The sequence below is a fragment of the Lampetra fluviatilis genome, chromosome 3 (assembly GCF_964198595.1).
Source record: "Lampetra fluviatilis chromosome 3, kcLamFluv1.1, whole genome shotgun sequence".
Lineage (NCBI taxonomy): Eukaryota > Metazoa > Chordata > Hyperoartia > Petromyzontiformes > Petromyzontidae > Lampetra > Lampetra fluviatilis.
The window spans coordinates 3,370,052-3,389,165 of NC_136277.1; the positions used below are offsets into that span (position 1 = coordinate 3,370,052).

Sequence of the window (19,114 nt, forward strand, 5' to 3'; positions counted from 1 at the left end):
ATTTGCAGTTTGTGTAGATTTTGCATAGACATTTTTTTTAAACACCTCATCTTATTTCAACATACAGTTTCAAAATAAACAATTAGGTTAAGCGGATAGTAAGCAAGGTGGGGGAGGTTTGGGGTGATGGGGGATTCTTTTTTTGTATTATTGCCTTACAACTCTGAGCACTAATGTTTTAATTGATTTTGAATTCAGTTTTTAAAATGTCCGTTTGTTGGGTTTTATGAAGGTTAACATCCTTATTGTTGCATTATCTTCAACAGTCTTGAATTTCGTCGTCATTTTGCCATCATATTCCGCGACTTGTCCATAGCATTTTAGATTCTCGATGAAGCTGTAATGTTGCAAAGGCTTAAAATACCAATTTTTTTCGGATTGTGCAATCAACTTGATTTTCAACTCTTCATCTGATCGATTTCAAATGATCTCCGTGAATAGTACATCCTCTGACAGGACCCGCATTCCTAAGGGGCTCTGCTTTGACCAGATTCTGTTGTCCTCTCTGTACGTCAACAGTCGAGGTATCTCTCATCTGCACTCTTGACATGAACCTTTTTACTGATGACACAGCCCTGAGGAAATTCAAGGAAATTCCTTGGAGTTACCATCAGCATCTACAACAGGGCTTCCATAATGTTAAGTGTAATGCCATACAACTTAAGTATTCAAGCGTTGCTGCTTCACGTTTCTGGATTACCCTTATCCGCTCATCTCCCCCTCTTATTTCCCACATATCTTTTTTCTGGCACATTTTTCTCCAGCGTGTATGCACTATCTTTTTAGATTCGCGTATATTTATGCCACTCTTAGACGAAAATATAGAGCTGACTTGCATCTGTACCGAACTTTTTCTGGCGCATTTTGCTTTCATTACATTAGTAGGAGTTTTTTTGTTATTCACTTGTTTTGTTGACGATTGTTAAATACCCTGTTTGTTAGCTTTGTGTTCATGTGCTCACACACCACTGGTGAACTTAACAAGATGGCCACCTAGTCTGCACATTTGATTCCGTTTTGACGTCATATACACTGGTGAACTTAACAAGATGGCAACCTGGTCTAAACATTGCATTCCGTTTTCATGTCATGTGCACTGATGAACTTAACAACATGGCCGCCTGGTCTGCAGATTACATCAAATTCTCACGTCATGTACACAGGTGAACTTAACAAGATGGCAACCTGGTCTAAACTTTGCTTTCAATTTCACGTCATGTGCATTGGTGAACTTAACAACATGGCCGCCTAGTCTGCAGATTACATCAAATTCTCACGTCATGTACACAGGTGAACTTAACAAGATGGCAACCTGGTCTAAACTTTGCTTTCAATTTCACATCATGTGCACTGGTGAACTTAACAACATGGCCGCCTGGTCTGCAGATTACATCAAATTCTCACGTCATGTACACAGGTGAACTTAACAAGATGGCAACCTGGTCTAAACTTTGCTTTCAATTTCACATGTGCACTGGTGAACTTAACAACATGGCCGCCTGGTCTGCAGATTACATCAAATTCTCACGTCATGTACACTGGTGAACTTAACAAGATGGCAACCTGGTATAAACATTGCGTTCAGTTTCACGTCATGTGCCCACGGGGTCGAGGCCGCCGCCAGCAAGAGACGTCATGTCCGCTGAGTGCTTGGGCACGGATCCCGCTGTAGTCACGCGTGAGCCGCGTTCTCGGGCACCGCGTTGAGCCGCGTAGTTTATCTCGCGCGGGCTTAGACGTGGAACGAGTCGTGGTAACGCCGTTTCGTGCTTGCCGGCGCTTACGAGGACGAGACGCATCGTGACAGCGGCGCCGCGCGGCCTGTCACGGGGCCCGCAGCACAGAAGGCCTCTGGTACGATTCGCACTCACACGCGCAGTGGATGTGCCCCATGTGCAAGCCCTTTTGTCGTTCCGCAGCTGGATGGAGGCCTCTTGATATGACCGCGACAAAACGCACCACGAGAGATACAAACTCGCTGTCGAATGTACTGGTTGAGAAAAAGCGAACGGGCTTTGTTGTTGTTTATCTTGATCGGACCTTGGCTGCGGTGATCGTGTCGATCGCTCGTGTAAAACGTGACATTCACGGAATGCCTTTCAAATGCGTGACGCAGCGTCACGTCTCTTCCACGGCGGCGGTATCCCAGAGATCTGTTGCTCATCATCAGCGCTGGAGCCCCTCCGATGTTTGTGCTTCGTGCCGGAGGGGACGGTCCGCCCGGCCTCGCCGACGTCCCCGTCTGTCCGCGAATTACATTCAGCCGTGAATTCAGAGAGTCCCCGACTTACGATATTTCGATCTTACGATCGCGATACGTTCAATGCATGTTAAAAGTTTTTTTTTAATCGCAGATAGGATTGTTTCCTGAAAGCAATTTCTATTAAATTGCAGTTCATATAGGTAGGCTAAGAATTGACCTTTTTTTTTACTTTACATTTTACTGTGCAATACAGTATTGTAATTAATAAATACACACAGTATATAGTTTATACTACGGTACTGTAAATTTGCTGTTTTGCTAAATTATCACCATTCTTTAAGACTCCTGGGTAGGCTAGGCCATCTTCGACTTACGATATTTTTGACTTACGATGATGGGGTCGTCGTAACACATCTCCATCGTAAGTAGAGGACTACCTGTATTTACACTGCTGGAGTGTGAAGATCTCCGCGGCTGTCGCCAACTTCTCGAGGTCACGCCGTGCACGGCACGATCTGGTGTCCTGATCGCCGCCTTTACGCTGTGGACGAAGCCCCACACGGGCGCGCGTCTTCCCCTTTCACTGCTCTCACAATGCAAACGCCGACATTCAATAGGTTTAGAATATAATCAAGGAACAGACAAACATCGTGCATGTGTTCATGGCTCCTGTAAAGCTTTCCAGCTTGAGAGACGGAGGAACACGTGGATTAGAGAACATACGCAAGTTCGGCATTTTGATCTTACAGCATGGAGACATGCATACCTGGAATTACTCTGAAAGGTAAAAAGGAAATATTTTCAGGCAACAAACACAAATCATACATTGTATTGGTCTTAATCCATGCAATGGTTAGGTCACTGATGGAAATCATAATGATGATGGATAGTTATTTGGGTCCACATCTCTCGGACCCCCACCCCACTCCATTGTCCACTTTCCCCTATCCCGGTGAGGTACAAGGACCCCAAGCCTGGCAGGGACACCAGGTGAGGCAGCTGTGGAGGCAAGTTTGTGCCGCACGTAATGCGATGGGACATGCGATAACGTCATCCTGTTTTTGAATCATTTACTATAGCAGACATGCATCTGTTACATCTCTATGTGTCTCTTGTGTATCTACGGGAACAAAAACGAGCTACAGAAACACTGATTAGAGGCACGTAGACACACTATTTGGTGTAAGTGGGCTTGTGCAGGATATGTTATGACTTAAAGGTTTGATGGTCAATGGTCAAGAATTAGAATTGAATTTCAGCCAAGGAATGGAACGCATTTAAGATGATGTCAACCAAGGAGATGGAGCAATGAAATCAACTCATGTGCAGGTGCTGAATGGATTATATCCAAGATTGTGAGAGGTGGTGGCAACTTAGGAAGGCCATCATCCAGATGTGCATTGGTCATTCCATGATGATTATGATATCTTTACGAGAGTTATTGTGACCTCAGAAAGCCAATGCATTGCGACTTTTATACTTCGTTGAAAAGTGTTACATTGTATTATACATTTGAATCATATAATATTGTACATGTCGGTGGTGGACGATGGTGTTTATATATTTTAAAAAAAGTTTATCAAAGCTGATGTGCCAAAATGTTATTTCATGAGCTAGCAATTTACTGGTGGTTGAAGAGCTCCCACGCAGTCACCATCTCTCAGAATCTTTTGACGCCACAATTTATATAGTACCTGTGCATGAGCTGACTTACCTTTGATGGCTGTCATCATGAACTTGACTCCGTACCCAGTACGCCAGAACTAAGAAAACATGCTCTGGGTTACCTGGCACTTCTGGGGGCCCGCATCACAGTAGTGTTTCATTTAATACTGTTGAGAAAGTTAAACTGCTTCTGATTAACACATCTGGAAAGACAATAGACAGATAGGCTTTTATTATAGTGTACTTTTAGCTCAACATTCTCCATTGATTGTAACACCACTCGCTCCTTTTTTAAGCCACTGGCTCTTGATTGACCTTTTGCATATCTTGTGTCATGTTTGCTTGTCAATTTGTTGCAGTTGGGTAGCTGCTGGGAGTCATTGCAAGCTGTTGGAAGCATGTCGCATTCACAGGCGATTCGCATCATTTACATCACCGTGGCCCAAGTGACAGGAAAAAACACAAACCAAGGTTTGGTCTTGAATCAATCTTCATTATTATTACAAATGTGACATTTAATGTTGTTTGTGGATAAATACAAGTCCTATTTAATGTTTTTAAGTACTGTATGTATTTGTAACTTGCATACATAGGGGAGATGATGTGGTGGTGAAATGCATTATGTAAAATTGTACATTTTACGTAAATCGTAATGTGCATAATACACCATGGGTGGTGGATTATACAGTTAAATTAAATAATCCAGCAGGAATATCAATATATTGTGATTCAATCGCGATCGTAATTGGCAAAAGTGCATTACTCATCATTCGGAATGAGCTGGTTTAATCAGTCCTTTTTTGTTATCAAATTGGATTATTGCCAATACATTTGGAAAATAATCTTACACGTTCTATGCAGATACATATTACATAGGATCCATATCTCAATAACAATATATTGTCACAGTATAATGTAAAATAAAAAAGAATGTTCCAATGAAATGTTTACTTTTTTACGAATGATTAACATCATCTTAACATTTACTGACAATTTGATTATATTAATTACCATTATGTGATCATATTCATTAAATCAAACCTTATTATTAATCTGTTTTTGCAATTATCAATAATATTGTATTTAATCTTAATCTATCACAGCAGCATGACAAATGTGACTTTTTTGATATCGTGCCCTTTTACGCAAGGGCATGTCAAGAGTCATTTACATCATACCTCAATCTTGATTTGAAGTTTTCGTGACTGCAGGAATCCATACTCATTGGTTCTTTCGGTAAAGTCACGTAGGTACCACAGGTATATATACCTACGTGACTTTACCGAAAGAACCAAAGAGTATCATACCTCAACTTGAACATTTGAAGGGGCACCCTCGGTGACAGCTGCCCCTCTACGCACAAAGTGACTCGGTGCCTCGCCTGCAACTGGGCATTAGACTGCCAGTAGGGGGCGATGATTGCTATGTATACAGGAATCCTTCACTATACGTAAGGGATGTGTTCCCGGAAAATGCTACTTAAGTCGAAATTACCTTAAGCGAACTCTAATTTCCCACAGGCATAATGTAAACAATCAGGGGTTTTGTTCCTAGCCGACATATCTGGGGGGAAAAAATGCGTGAATAAATATTATGATGTGTACAAACATGCTTATGATTATAGGTTAAGAAATACAAATGATTAGGTAAATCTTACCAAAGATGGTTGAAGCGATATGCTGATTTTGATCTTCAGTCCACGCACTTAAAATGTATTTCCAAATTTTCTAGAATTCCACAACTTAATTATTTTAGTGGTAATTAAAGATGCCACATTTTGAGCACGTAAAAAACATATTTCCCGCATTAACTCGAATAGTTCTCACCGAAGTTGTGGGTAGGCTAAGAATTTTGGCAATATCGACTGCCTTTTCACGTGTTTCAAAACGCTTACTATGTGTTTTACACTCTATTTAAGCCCTTTGTACTTTTCTAAAACTATCACCGAATGCTATATGTCTATCACCACAAGAAACGGCCGGGCTGGCCGAAGGAGGCTCAGCATGTATTTATGTACAGTATGGTATTACATCGCAAAATAGTTCATTTTCATTTTTTTGAAAGGAACGATATGCAAAACATTACACTTATTAGGAAATATGTTCCTTAATCAGGAATGTTTATGCAAAACAACGCATAATGCGGAAACTTATATTGGGGTATTCCTGTTATCCCAATTGAGTAATTTATGAGTAATCTTTTTATTGGTCAAATTTGGGCCATGATACCAGCATCTTTCAAGAAAGATTAGATATTCTTGACTATCTTCAACAGTCTTGAATCTTGTCATTGTGTCATCCTATTCCTTGACTTGTCTAAAGCAATTTACACTGTGGACCACTCTGGAATGCTGCAAAGGCTAAATGCCTACATTTTTGCATTGTGCAATCAACTGGATTTGCAACTGCTTATCTACTAGTTTCAAATTATTTCTGTCAATAATACATCATCTGACGGGACCCCCATTACTAAAGTAATTTCTCAGGGCTCAATGTTTGCTCCTATCCTGTTTTCTGTGCTCTTGAATGTGACTTATGTGGAAAGTTATGGCAGACAAATAATCTTAAAGCACGTTTCTAAATATGTTGGGAAAAACCAGAGGACCTGGATAAAAATCGACGTGATCACGGGGAGAACATTCAAACTCCAAATATACAAGCTTAAGGGTTGAGATCGAACCCACAACCTGCATACCAGGCAAGGTAGTTAACAGCTCGCCACCATGTCAACCCAAAGACAATTTTTGTTGTCACAGCGAAAATGTCTTTCATTGTCTGGTCGCTCGGCTAGTACTTTTATCCTGAAGCTGTTACTAATGTTGTTGTTGAGCAGAGCACATGGAGTTTTGTTACAGAGCTGATGCAGTTTTTTGGTGGCTAATCGAAGGCATTTGCTGGTCCACCGAGATGCATGCATTTGACGTTGTAGTCATCATACTCATCATCGTGCTCCATAATTGTTTCCACATAGCACTTCCGCTCGTATGCTGTGAAGTCTTGTGAATTAAAATTAAGACTTGAACCTTGACTTGTAACAAAATGTGTTTCAATGTTTCCCAAATGTAATAACATCTAATTAGAAAAAACTGTTCTGAATATTTTACTTTGGTATTTGGATTCTGAATCTGGTCAGTGTAGGACAATTTAATGTATTTTTTTGTATAAAGATTGATTTTAAATGATAATGTGGCAGAGAATAAATTGAGCTCGGGCATAATTTATATCTTTCATAATCCTAAATGAGTAACTGGTTTTATAAGAAATATGAAAAACAAGTAATGTTAAGACAATGGGGGAAAGGAAATGTATGTTTTGAGAGATCAATTATTAATTCAAATGTTACTTTTACAGCTGCGAAAATGGGCCCTCTTAAACCTATTAACTTTTCTTCCCATTTAACCTTTGCAGTGGAGGTGGCAGGGAAGATTCAGAATCATGTGGATTATGGAAATGATCCTTTAAATGAATCTATTTTGAAAAATAAATCGGCTACAAATGCAGAGAAGATGTACATGTGTGAGCAGTGTGGAAAGACATTTTCAAGTAAGCGTACGTTAGCTGTCCACCAGAGAATACATGCAGGAGTGAAGCCATACATGTGCAAACATTGTGAAAAGCGATTTTCTCAAGGTCAACACCTGAAGGCTCATTTGAGGACCCACACTGGAGAGAAGCCCTTTATATGTCAAGACTGTGGAAAACGTTTTTCACTTAAATCCACATTGAAGACACATTCGTTGACACATTCTTTAGAGAAGCCGTTTGTTTGCAATGTCTGTGGAAAAGGGTTTTCAAAGGCTTCTTACATGAAGGTTCATCAGTTGACCCACACCGGAGAAAGACCATATGCATGCCAAGATTGTGGCCAGAGGTTTTCTCAACCTTCTTCCCTCAAAACTCATCGGTTCACGCACACTGGAGAAAGGCCATTTATATGCGCAGATTGTGGAAAAAGGTTTTTACAGGCATCCACCCTGAAGGAACATCAGAAAATTCATACTGGAGAGAGACCATATGTTTGCAAAGAGTGTGGGAAGAGTTTTTCATATTCAAGTGCCATGACTGTCCATCAAAAAACACATACTGGAGAAAAACCTTTCATATGCAAAGATTGTGGAAGGGGTTTTGCGCAAAAGCCTCACTTGAAAACCCACCAGCGGATACACACCGGAGAGAAGCCATATGAATGTAATGTTTGTGGAAAAAGCTTTTCGCTAAATTACAATCTTAAAGCTCATCAGAAGACTCATCTTAAAGGAGATGTATGCGAACAAAACAAATTACAAAGTGAAAATGTTGATGCTATCCAGGTGCAGTCCATCCAAAAAGAGAACTTTCAGTATGATGGAGGTAATGTTGGATGTAAAGAAATTTTATATTCACAGGAAATCCAAGTAGCTTGTCAGATGTGGGAAGATGAAAAAACGAAGAACACCAGACAAGGCAAGTGAAGCATTTTTTATTTTAAATATAAATATATAAGCATGCTGTATAGAAGTGCTTGTATATATTAAATGTTTTTTTAAGACTGTATGATATCACCTGGAAATATCAATATTAACCATGACTTGCAAATGCTCAATTTGTTGGTTTTTACAACTTCACGCTTTGCAAAGCAAAAATCGGTTAAGTTTTAGGATAGCAACTAATGTATTGATGTAGAGAGCCTAAATCGTTAAGCTGCACTTGAATAGAAGTAATTAAGCATTGGCAGAACCATTACAAATGCCATTCTAATTTTAAATGTTATACCATATATGATGGCTCAATGTCCAATGCAGCATTTGTGTTTTTGAAATACAGATTGAAGGTTGAATTGGGCTTTAATAGAAATCATTTATCTTGAGAACAGAGAGCTTGCAGACGGGAGTAAAGTGACATTAGAGGAAGTGCATGTAGGCAGGCGTGAGTGCATGAATTATGAATACTGAAGTGCCATCTTGAAGTTTATCCAGTATCGGATAGGGAGACAGTGTGGAGGCATTATAGTTTATGTGGTATGTGGTATGTGGAAGCTGATGTGTGTGCAGGCAACAGTATGGCAGTAGCATATTTGATCATCAGGAGCAGTGGTTCTTACCTTTACTGCAGCCTGCACCACTTTGGTTCTCCATCGTTAATGTTTTTATAATGTTCATAAATACATAGGTTTGATGAAACAAAGTAGTTGTACTTACGTGCCTGTGCTGTAATCGTGTTTTCGATTATTTCTTTTAGAAAAAAATCTGGCATGCCTTGCACCCCCAGAAAGGGCATCTTGCACCCCCAGGGTGTGCATGCACCCCAGGTTAAGAACCACTGGTCTCGAGTGTGAGAGATGTGTAGGGGCCATAGATGAGAGATTTGCCAGAGTTAAGTCAGGCTGTGATAAAGAAATTCATTTTATCAGCAGTATTTGATGTAAGAAAATGGTGGATGTGTGAGATGTTGCACAGAATGGAGGTTTTAGGTCCTGTAGAGTTGAGATGTGGGAAGAGAATGACAGCTCAGGATCGATGACAATTTTAACGTCTTGTACACTGCAAGTGGTTTCAGAGTTTAGGAGGTACATGCTTAAATTGGAGTCTTTACTGAGATTGGACTGTTTTGCTCATGAGTGCATTCAGTTTTGGCAACATTTATTTGGAGAGACAGAATCGGAGGTGAGATCGCATCAAGGCAAGATGCGAGTGTACAGTGAACATGGGTTAATGGATTCAATGGCGATGTGGAGCTGAATGTCATCAGAATGGAAATGATGGTCAACATTTAACCTCAAGATGATTTTTGAGGGAGGAGATATATTTGGACTAACAGGCAGCTGAGGATGGAGCCTTGGAAGATGGCATATCTCTGTTTTGAGAAAAATACAGTATTCATATAGAAATTTATAAAGAGCTGTTTGAGAGGTGAGAGTGGAACTAGAAAACAAATGTGCTGGTGATGCCTGCATAATTATTCAGAGTATTAAATGCAAGAGTGTATAATGGGGGCCGACAAAGCAGTAACACAATGATGAGATAGGGCTAACTCTGCTATATCCATGGATGTATATTTTGTTATGAAGACAGTGATTCTACTGTGGGATATTTGTACATTTATTTTGCAGATGAATAACAGATAAAATAGGTGATAAATAAGAGTATTGGCTGTGTGTTATGCAATGATTGTACACATAGCACTTCCTAAACCGATTCGATGCATTCCAAAACTTTGCAGTTTTTTATTAATTAATGTATCTATGATATCAATACCCAAACTATAAGGCTCGTTCTAGCAGGATCCCATCATCTGGTTATAGGTCTTTCCCCAGCTGTTTGCTGACATGGATACCTTTCTAATACCTGTCTGTAACCTGTCCTCGTCATCATTAATGGAGATATGCCCTACCTACTGTGACTGTTCTTGCGTTTCAATTTGTTTATCTGATTCTGCCACAATTTCTTAAAAATAATTATTCAAATGCCTGACGACATTTTTCGAGTTGCTTTCTTAAAGCCTCGTTATCAGAGCCATACATCAACGTAAACATTGATACATAAAATGACCATCTTTTAACCCTAAAGTTGATCACTCTGCTCTTACAAAAATTGGCTTATGTCATCTATAAAAAATTGCTTTGGTAACAAGACATATTTTGACCTCCATCCCATTATTTTACCTGGTTACAGACATCATTTAGATGAAGCTATATCGAAGTGAGATTAAAGCTTGGAGGTTGGCAAGATGTGTGTATGGAGAATCAGATTTCCAAACTGACGGCAGTTTTACATGAGTATTGGGGCAGTTTTGAGCTCTGTCAGACTAAAAAATAATATTAATTTTAACCAAAGACACGAGGATTGATGCGGCAGCAAAAGTGATAGATTTTACAGTCTAAATAAGAAAACGTGGGAGTGTTCAAACTAAGCCATAAGTGATGTAAAATATCAGAGACCTTAATGCGTCAAATGACTACTAATAACAGGAGAGGATAAAGATAAACGTTGAAATTCTCAAAATTTGAATGATTGGCAGAAGTCAGGGGTGTTGGAACACGCTCGCAAAAAGAATATCACTTAATCACTGTTTAGCATAATCATAAATATAGCTTGGGTTAATCGATATGTTTTAAATCTCGAAGACAGCCTTTTCCAACGAAGTGTAACAACATATATGTTAATTTATTAAGTCTTAGTGTTTTATAATCTTATATACCAAAACTTAATTGTGTGATGTATTTTTTTGTCACTGTTGTTTCTGAAGCAGAGGAATCGCATGACGTTGAATGTGGAAAGTTGGCTGAACATTCTAACAAAAAGACCCAAGGGTCTCAAAGTGCAGACACTGTATGTGAGCAAGATGTCTCAACAGAGTGTGCTGTCATAGAGATATCACTCGTATCAGGCCTGGAGTGTAAAACTACTGATGTGGACGTTGTAAATTGTGAGGAGATGGTGGAAACACATGGTGGATGTGCTACTCAGCAACTGTGGACAGAGGTGAAAATAGAAAACAGCAGCAACGGTGAGAGCAAATTTCACAAACAACGCATTATGGTAACAATCTTAATACATTGTGAAGACATTTTGTACAAAGGCAAGTGTGTTTTTACAAAATAGTTGATGGGCTACAGGCAGTAATGGGGAACAATTGAAACAAATATTCAGTTTTATTCGAATTTCTAAATAAAAATGCTGTCCTGTTCCAGTCATTCTTCTTTTTTCTGTTCTAGTCCAGGGTAAAAAAGGTATCCGAAACTTTACGTTGAAATATTTCCAAATCAAATTGTATGGAACAAAAAAGAATGCTCCTTGGAATTCCTTCAGTAAATACAGTTCGAGTAAATGTATGATTGAAAATGTATACCTTAAAAACCTTTTGAAGCCAAACACATTTGGGGACATTTTGGGTTATGGAGGGTGTCTGGCATACTGAAAATAATTAGGAGATGGAGCGATGACATTTATTTGTGTGTAGGTGCTAGGTGGAAGATGGGGTAATATATGTTTTGCACTTCTGGCAACAGCATGAAAAAAACTGGTTTGGCACACGTAGAAATGTCTTACAATAAACATAAATATTTTAACTGAATAGTTAGCACACTGGACTTCCAGCCTGTTCAACTCCTGGCCTGCCAGTTGAAACAATCAGGCATATTTCTATCCCTTTGCCTTTCTCTACTTCAACTTTATTACTTGGAGTCAGCCATTTTAACATGGCTGTTGGTTATCTATGTTTAAAAGTTAATATTTAAGTATTAAACAAATTAATTATTTCAAAAGTTGGGCTGTTTTACATACTAAAAATCGCCATTGGCAATAATATTACATTTTCCTGCTAGAAGTGTCCCACGAACGTTTCCCTGAATCTACCTAAACATGTAAAATATCCCATTTTCGATCGTTTTTCAAACCAAGATGTGCACTACGACATGAAAAGTGCTGCATATCAATTACGGTATATTGCGATGCATAGCAATGCTCTCCTTATCTGAATGCATCTTCATACTATGCCCCCTTTGTATGTGCTGGCGCATTACTTGATACATATCCAGTGCAGTATCTCCGCCTCTGTATTTCCCACCATTCCACTTCACTCCACATGGAGTGATGTGCACTAATAATGCATTGGCACTGACTACACAGATCAATGCACTGTGACTATCTATTGAGTGCTGGGCTGCGTGGCGAGAAAAGGAGATAAGCACAGTATGGGTGTTTGTGGAGTGTGAGATGTATGCATTGAGAGGCTGGAAATGGGCACAGTGTAGATGTGTGGAATGGGGAATGCAGACATTTCGATTTAAAGCTTTCATGACTGCAGGGATTCATCTTCTTGGTTCTTTCGGTAAAGTCACGTAGAAGGGAAGTAATAAAATAATAAAAATAAAACATAATTAAATAATTCTCACGACGTTTCGGCCACAACGCAAGCAGCCGTCCTCAGGTGAAACCAGGTCTGTCGACAGCGTTCAGACGCTGTCGCCTCGACAGACCTGGTTTCACCTGAGGACGGCTGCTTGCGTTGTGGCCGAAACGTCGTGAGAATTATTTTATTTTTATTATTTTATTACTTCCCTTCTACGTGACTTTACCGAAAGAGCCAAGAAGATGAATGCAGACATGTGAAGATGTATGGAGTCAGATGCAATGGTAGAACAAAGCACAACGCTTTATTAAGAGATGCGAGTGTGGTACAAAGTGACAGATATCTTTCACTCGCTGCCTCAGGATCAGTGAGGCAGTGAGTTGGAGAAAGAGAAGCAGTAAAGAAGAACAATGCATAACACATTTTTATGATAGGAAATTAAGTTTCTGCCAATGTTCTCCCAGATCTAACTTTAAATTGTAACAAGTCCCCAGAATAACATTAAGTTAGACCTCTTTGGTTCTTTCGGTAAAGTCACGTATCTTTATACATGACTTTACCGAAAGAACCAAAGAGTAATTCCTGCAGTCACGAAAGCTCCAAATTAAGATTAAGTTAGACCTTTTGGTAGAATGAAAATATTGGTTAATAGTTTTATTCCTCCTGTTTTTTCTCTCCATAGAGGCTGCCAAGAGGAAACTCGTTGAGGAAGAGTATGAGAAGGAGCTATTAGATGGTTCTATTCTGAATACAAATGGTGACAATGTTACAAAAAGGCCTTACATGTGTGAGCATTGTGGTAAGAGGTTTTCTGATAAACGTACTTTAGTTGTTCATATGAGAACGCATACTGGAGTGAAACCATATATCTGCACACACTGTGGAAAAAAATTCTCTCAAGGTCAACACCTGAAGGCTCATAAAAGAATACACACTGGAGAGAGGCCTTTTATATGCAAGATATGTGGGAAAGGATTTGCATTGAAATCCACATTAAAGGCACATGAATTTACACATAGTGTAGAGAAACCGTTTATTTGCAAACATTGTGGAAAAGGATTTTCACTCAAGTCTATCTTAAAAAATCATGAAATTGTACATTCTGGAGAGAAACCATTTATCTGCAAGGAATGCGGAAAAGGATTTTCACAGGGATCATCTCTAAAAATCCATAATTTGACTCACAATGGTGAACAGCCATTTATTTGTCAGGAATGTGGAAGGAGGTTCTCACAAACATCTTCTCTGAAGACTCATCAGTTGCTGCACACTGGAGAAAGGACATTTGTTTGCCCGGATTGTGGAAAGAGATTTTCATTTCCTTCTTCTCTGAAACAACATCAACAGATGCACAGTAGTGAACGACCATTTATCTGTAAGGAGTGTGGGAAGAGTTTTTCATACTATAGTAACTTAAAGGTCCATCAGAAAACACATACTGGAGATAAACCTTTTACATGCACACTATGTGGCAGGGGTTTTTCACAAAAACCTCATCTCAAGTCCCATCAGAGGACACACACTGGAGAAAAACCGTATGAATGCCAAGATTGTGGAAAGTGTTTTTCATTAAATTGCAACCTGAAGGTCCATAAGAAGACTCACAGACGACATATAAGTCTGTAATAAACTTTAAGAACGCACTGTCCTTAATCACTGGCATATCCTTCCTGGCTCTCAGGCTCTGTCCATCACCCCAAACTTACACAGGAAAACCTTACCGATCGTGATTTAATTAAACGCTTGTTTCAGATATTAATGGTTTAATAAGGTCTGTTTTCCGAACCACAGGGTGATGTTTCGGCTATGCGTGGTTTGACATTGCCAAGATTATTGTTAGGCTTGCGAGACGTGAGTGCTGTATCCGTTGAAAGTCACTTAAGGTGTGAATGAATCAATTGTGAAAACTTCACCGTGTTTTTGAGTACGTTTTTGTATTTTTTTTGCGTGTGATAATGTAACGCAACACTCACGCGCAACGCAAATGTTCACACATTGGTGCATGCATATAGCCGTCTACCCGTTGAGTACGTCAACCATACGGATACCGAGATGGCAAAGCATTCACGTTCAAGTAACAGTGTTGGGGGGGGAGGGGTGGGCGTCGGGCCGGCAAATTAATGCAGGGTGCGAGCGTTGGGCATATGAGTGCTGCGGTGCCGGAAGAGTAATGGAGACGGGGGATTTATGTTGAGGTGAAATTGAACGAGTACACACGCACAAGTAATCGAGAGCGACCCGGCATCCTTTATTACAATCACAAGGACAGGCATCGTGTAGAATTAGTTAAGCAAAGAGGGAGGGGGTTATCATTTTGAAATCCGGAACACACCCCTATTTATCTCAAAAGCTCTTGTCGAATATAACTCCTGCGCCTGGCGAGGTTTTCCTGTTTATTCTTTCAAATGTCAACAAGCTTGGGTGCAACTAATTATGTATGCAGTAAAACTTCTCGTGGCTGAACATGGTGAAATCAGAATTCGGGCCATGCTGATTGTTTTCCAGCCATTGCTGTGCGTGGAAGGATGTGGCATTCTGTGCAAGGTGCCTGAGACCATGGGTTCACCGAATGTTTCAGTCTACCACTGTCTGTTAGGAGTGACCTTACGCTCTCATTTTTGGATATTACTTTTCCTAAAACATTCAAACGTTCAATTGGGTTTGTTTAATTGTCAAGAGTTAAGTTATTAATATTTCAATGTTACGTATATTTAATTCATATTTGGTTAATTTACTGATAATTATTTACAGTATACTGGAAAAATACCATTACCACTGAATATTTCGTCTGTTTTTGAGAGATTCCCACTGATGTTAGCTCTAATAGATGAGAAGCATGATGAAAGTACAGCGCATTCTTGATGTTTAAAAACAAAATACAACATCATTGCATTTCCAACCTTTTTCGCTGTAATGTTAGAAGCATATTCATCTGAAGCCATATAGACTTATTTTTATGTATATATATTCTGTAGTGTAATACATGCTACATTTACTATTTTAAATAGTTTTAACATGCTCATCCAGCTTTAAAAATGTTCCATGAACAATATTTTTTAGGTAAATACATTAATTATTACGTCCAAAATAAAGTCGAAATAATAGTGAAATGCTGTCAAATACATTGTTCCTTCTTACGCCTTCCTAAGCTGACGCTTGAGTCACTTGACAGGGCATCAATTAGTCAGTCTTGCGGGTTATTTTGGTTAAGGGCCATTGAGCTAACAGGGTCTGTTTCAATGATGACCTGAACAAAGCAGCTGAAACTGCAGCCAAGCACGTTGTATGAGAAGGGAGGGTTTACAGAGATTGCATAACAAAAACAGCGTTTATAAACATCGCCAATAAACAACCAGAACTATGTGTAATGGCAATTTAGCAAGCCATCCAAACTAACATGCATGGCAATATTGAGAGCAACAATTGGAATTCAAAATGCTTTAAAAAACAGCGTGAGTTCAGTTATATTTACTATTTTAAATTATCATTTCCAAAAACTGAATTCTGAAGTATCAGTCACATGGCTTTACGAATGGCATTCACAAGTGTGACAGCAGTCGTGGAACAATGCACTCAATGTGTGTTTTTATTCTACATTTGCCAAAATTATTTTTATTCTTTTGGATATATTTTGCAATGTGCACGTGGAGGTCGGGAGACACTTTGATTTTTTGACTTTTGTCGTTAAGTCTTGGAAAAAACCGGAGACCCTTTAATATCGTGGGGTTAACGTTCACGGGTTCGCCCTATCGCGGGCAACCTTTTTGAGACACCATTTTACCTATTGCGGGGGTTTAGTTTTGGCCTTTCGCGGGTACACTGTACCCAGAAGTATTGTATCGTTGCTGATACCGTGGGGCGCGGCAGGCGAGGGACGCGAGGTCGTCGGTGGCACCTCAACCTGTGCCGTGCAAGCATCTCGCGGACAAAGACTCCCCCGTTGTAGCCTTCACAGAGACTCTTGGGCTACACCCATTTCAAACCTTTTTAAAACAGTCTGGCTCAGCAGCAGATCATGCTTTCGCACCTGATGTTTCGGGCGCAACACAAGCGTCTGTCGTGATTTATTTTATTTCTACCTACGAAAGAACCAAAGAGTATGGATTCCTGCAGTCACGAAAGCTTCAAATCAAGATTTAAGACTGTTGGATAAAATTTGGACTTAACTTTCGTGACTGCAGGAATTCATATTATTGGCTCTTTCGGTAAAGTCACGTAGATTAAAAAAGTAATAAAATAAAAAATAATTTAAAAAAACATTTCCGTGACTTTACCGAAAGAGCCAAGAATAAGAGACTGTTGGGGCAAGTGCTGTCAGACGAGCAGCACCTATGAAGGCCGGAACGGCACACGAGGGGGTCGGTGGCCAGCACCACCGGCCGCCTTTGTCTCTCCAGGAACAATGTTTTCACATTGCACCAGGTACTCATTTGAGGCTGAGCCGACCTAGGGGAGACCCAGAACCGATTAAGATAATCGTCATTAGTGTTGGACGTGAGCGGGGATCAAACTCAGGTAGCCGGGTTTGCAGTAGGGTGTGCTAATTGTAGCGCTACTGCTCATTATTGTCTAGGAATGTTTTTTGTATTTGGTTTTTATATGTTTATTTAATTTTTGTGTTTTAGTTTATTTGGCATGCAGTACAGTACTTCCAATTGTGATGTGTCCATATTTGGTTGCCGTGAACTTAACCCCATTGTTTAGGTAAGGCTTAGGTATTGAATATCACGGGTTTGACTTTCGCGGCACTTTTCAAGAACCCAACTCCCGTGATATCCAAGGGTCGACTGCACTTAATTAATTTATAAAAAAATTAACCCGTAAAAACAAAGTTTTTCACTATAAATCCTTTATATGCGTGGCATCGGTTTTATTTTATTATTCATTTGTTTTTCTTGAGTAAGAGTTTCATTTTTATCACATTGGTATTTTAAATTAAATATGAAATATTTTTTGTTCCTATAAAGTGGAAAATTTTGGGAAAAAAATTTCACGAAAATAAATTGTCACGCACAACGAGTCTGTGTGCAAAATGTCAGCTCGATTGGATCACGGGAAGTGGGTTAAAAAACGACCGAAAGATTTGCACAGTCGTAAGTGCGCAAGCAAGCAAGTGAACTTAATATAAAGGATTTTAAAAAGAAAGTACACTATGTGAGAAGAATTCATTTTCTCAGTATAGCAGTATGTAAGATGCACTTTTTTCAGAATGGCTTCGTGGTCAGAACGTTTTTAAACAGGTAGTTTGCATTTTAAGGTTTGGTTTAGATATCTATGAAATATAAATTCCAATGTTGGATATAAAGGAAATGCAATTTTTACATTAGATTGTTCACATAATTCCATTGATGTGAACATAATTGATTCCCAACCTACAATGTTTCCTCTTCAAGTACTGTATTCCATGATCTGGCTTTAGTTCCATCCCCCCCCCCTCCGTGTATGTATGTTGATAATGATTAAATCCTTTATATTAAGTTCACTTGCTTGCGCGCTTACAACCGTGCAAATCTTTCGGTCGTTTTTTAACCCACTTCCCGTGATCCAATCGAGCTGACATTTTGCACAGACTCGTTGTGCGTGACAATTTATTTTCGTGAAAATTTTTTCCCAAAATTTCCCACTTTTTAGGAAAAAAACATTTTCATATTTTATTTAAAATACCAATGTGATAAAAATGAAACTCTTACTAAAAAAAACAGAAATGAATAATAAAATAAAACCGATGCCACACATATAAAGGATTTATAGTGAAAAACTTTGTTTTTAGAGGTTAATTTTTTTTCACCTTATGTAGCCAACTGCTACTCGTGTGTGTGCGCTCACTCCATTTCCTTTCCCAGTACCTGCACATGTCCCCCAACATTCAGAATGTATTTTTGGTTACATCTGCATTGGTTTCCTACCATTCAATATACATGTTCATGTGTATCAATTACGTTATTGTACGTGGTTCTCTTGATTTATAAGTGCTTAAATGAATGCATCGGTTTCCACTGAATAGATTGCCTTGTCATGTCAACAAGATGGGCATAATATATATAAAAAATAAATATTTCTGGGATCTGATTAATAGTATTTATGTGGTCAATTGTATTGCACCTTTTACAAATGTGTTTTGCTCATGTGGTTGATTGGCCTCTTAAGTTGTCCATTATTCGGTTCCTTACGATCTTCGTGAAAGTGGTATACATTTATTTGAAGGCTAATGGATATGTTCTGTCACCGTTTTGAATAGAAGAATGGTTGAATCATTACACGCTTGAGGAATTTAATTTCCATGTCAACGTTAAAAGGTCCAACAGCTGGTTCCGCTTATGTGACGTTCACAGTTATTCCATCTGGTCTGCGAGCCTTCTCTCTTTCCATACTGTTAGTGATCTCTTATCATCTGGTGTTTAGAAAAAGCAACAGGCTC

At 39.2% G+C, this 19,114-nt stretch overlaps 1 protein-coding gene across 5 annotated transcripts; it reads left to right on the forward strand.

Annotated features, from left to right (window-relative positions):
- The first annotated feature begins 1,628 nt into the window (after positions 1-1,628).
- Positions 1,629-14,606, forward strand: LOC144951547 (uncharacterized). 5 transcript variants are annotated; one of them, XM_078881838.1, is made up of 5 exons: positions 1,629-1,854; positions 4,228-4,339; positions 7,276-8,310; positions 11,092-11,352; positions 13,379-14,606. In XM_078881838.1, exons 2-5 carry the CDS (start codon positions 4,267-4,269, stop codon positions 14,320-14,322), a joined length of 2,313 nt encoding a protein of 770 aa, XP_078737964.1. In that variant the 5' UTR covers positions 1,629-1,854; positions 4,228-4,266; the 3' UTR covers positions 14,323-14,606. The 5 variants fall into 5 exon arrangements, with proteins under 5 accessions (XP_078737964.1, XP_078737971.1, XP_078737980.1 ...); XM_078881845.1 differs by lacking the exon at positions 1,629-1,854 and adding an exon at positions 3,102-3,193; XM_078881854.1 differs by lacking the exon at positions 1,629-1,854 and having other exon boundaries at positions 4,254-4,339; positions 7,276-7,410; positions 8,253-8,310.
- Positions 14,607-19,114: the final 4,508 nt, after the last annotated feature.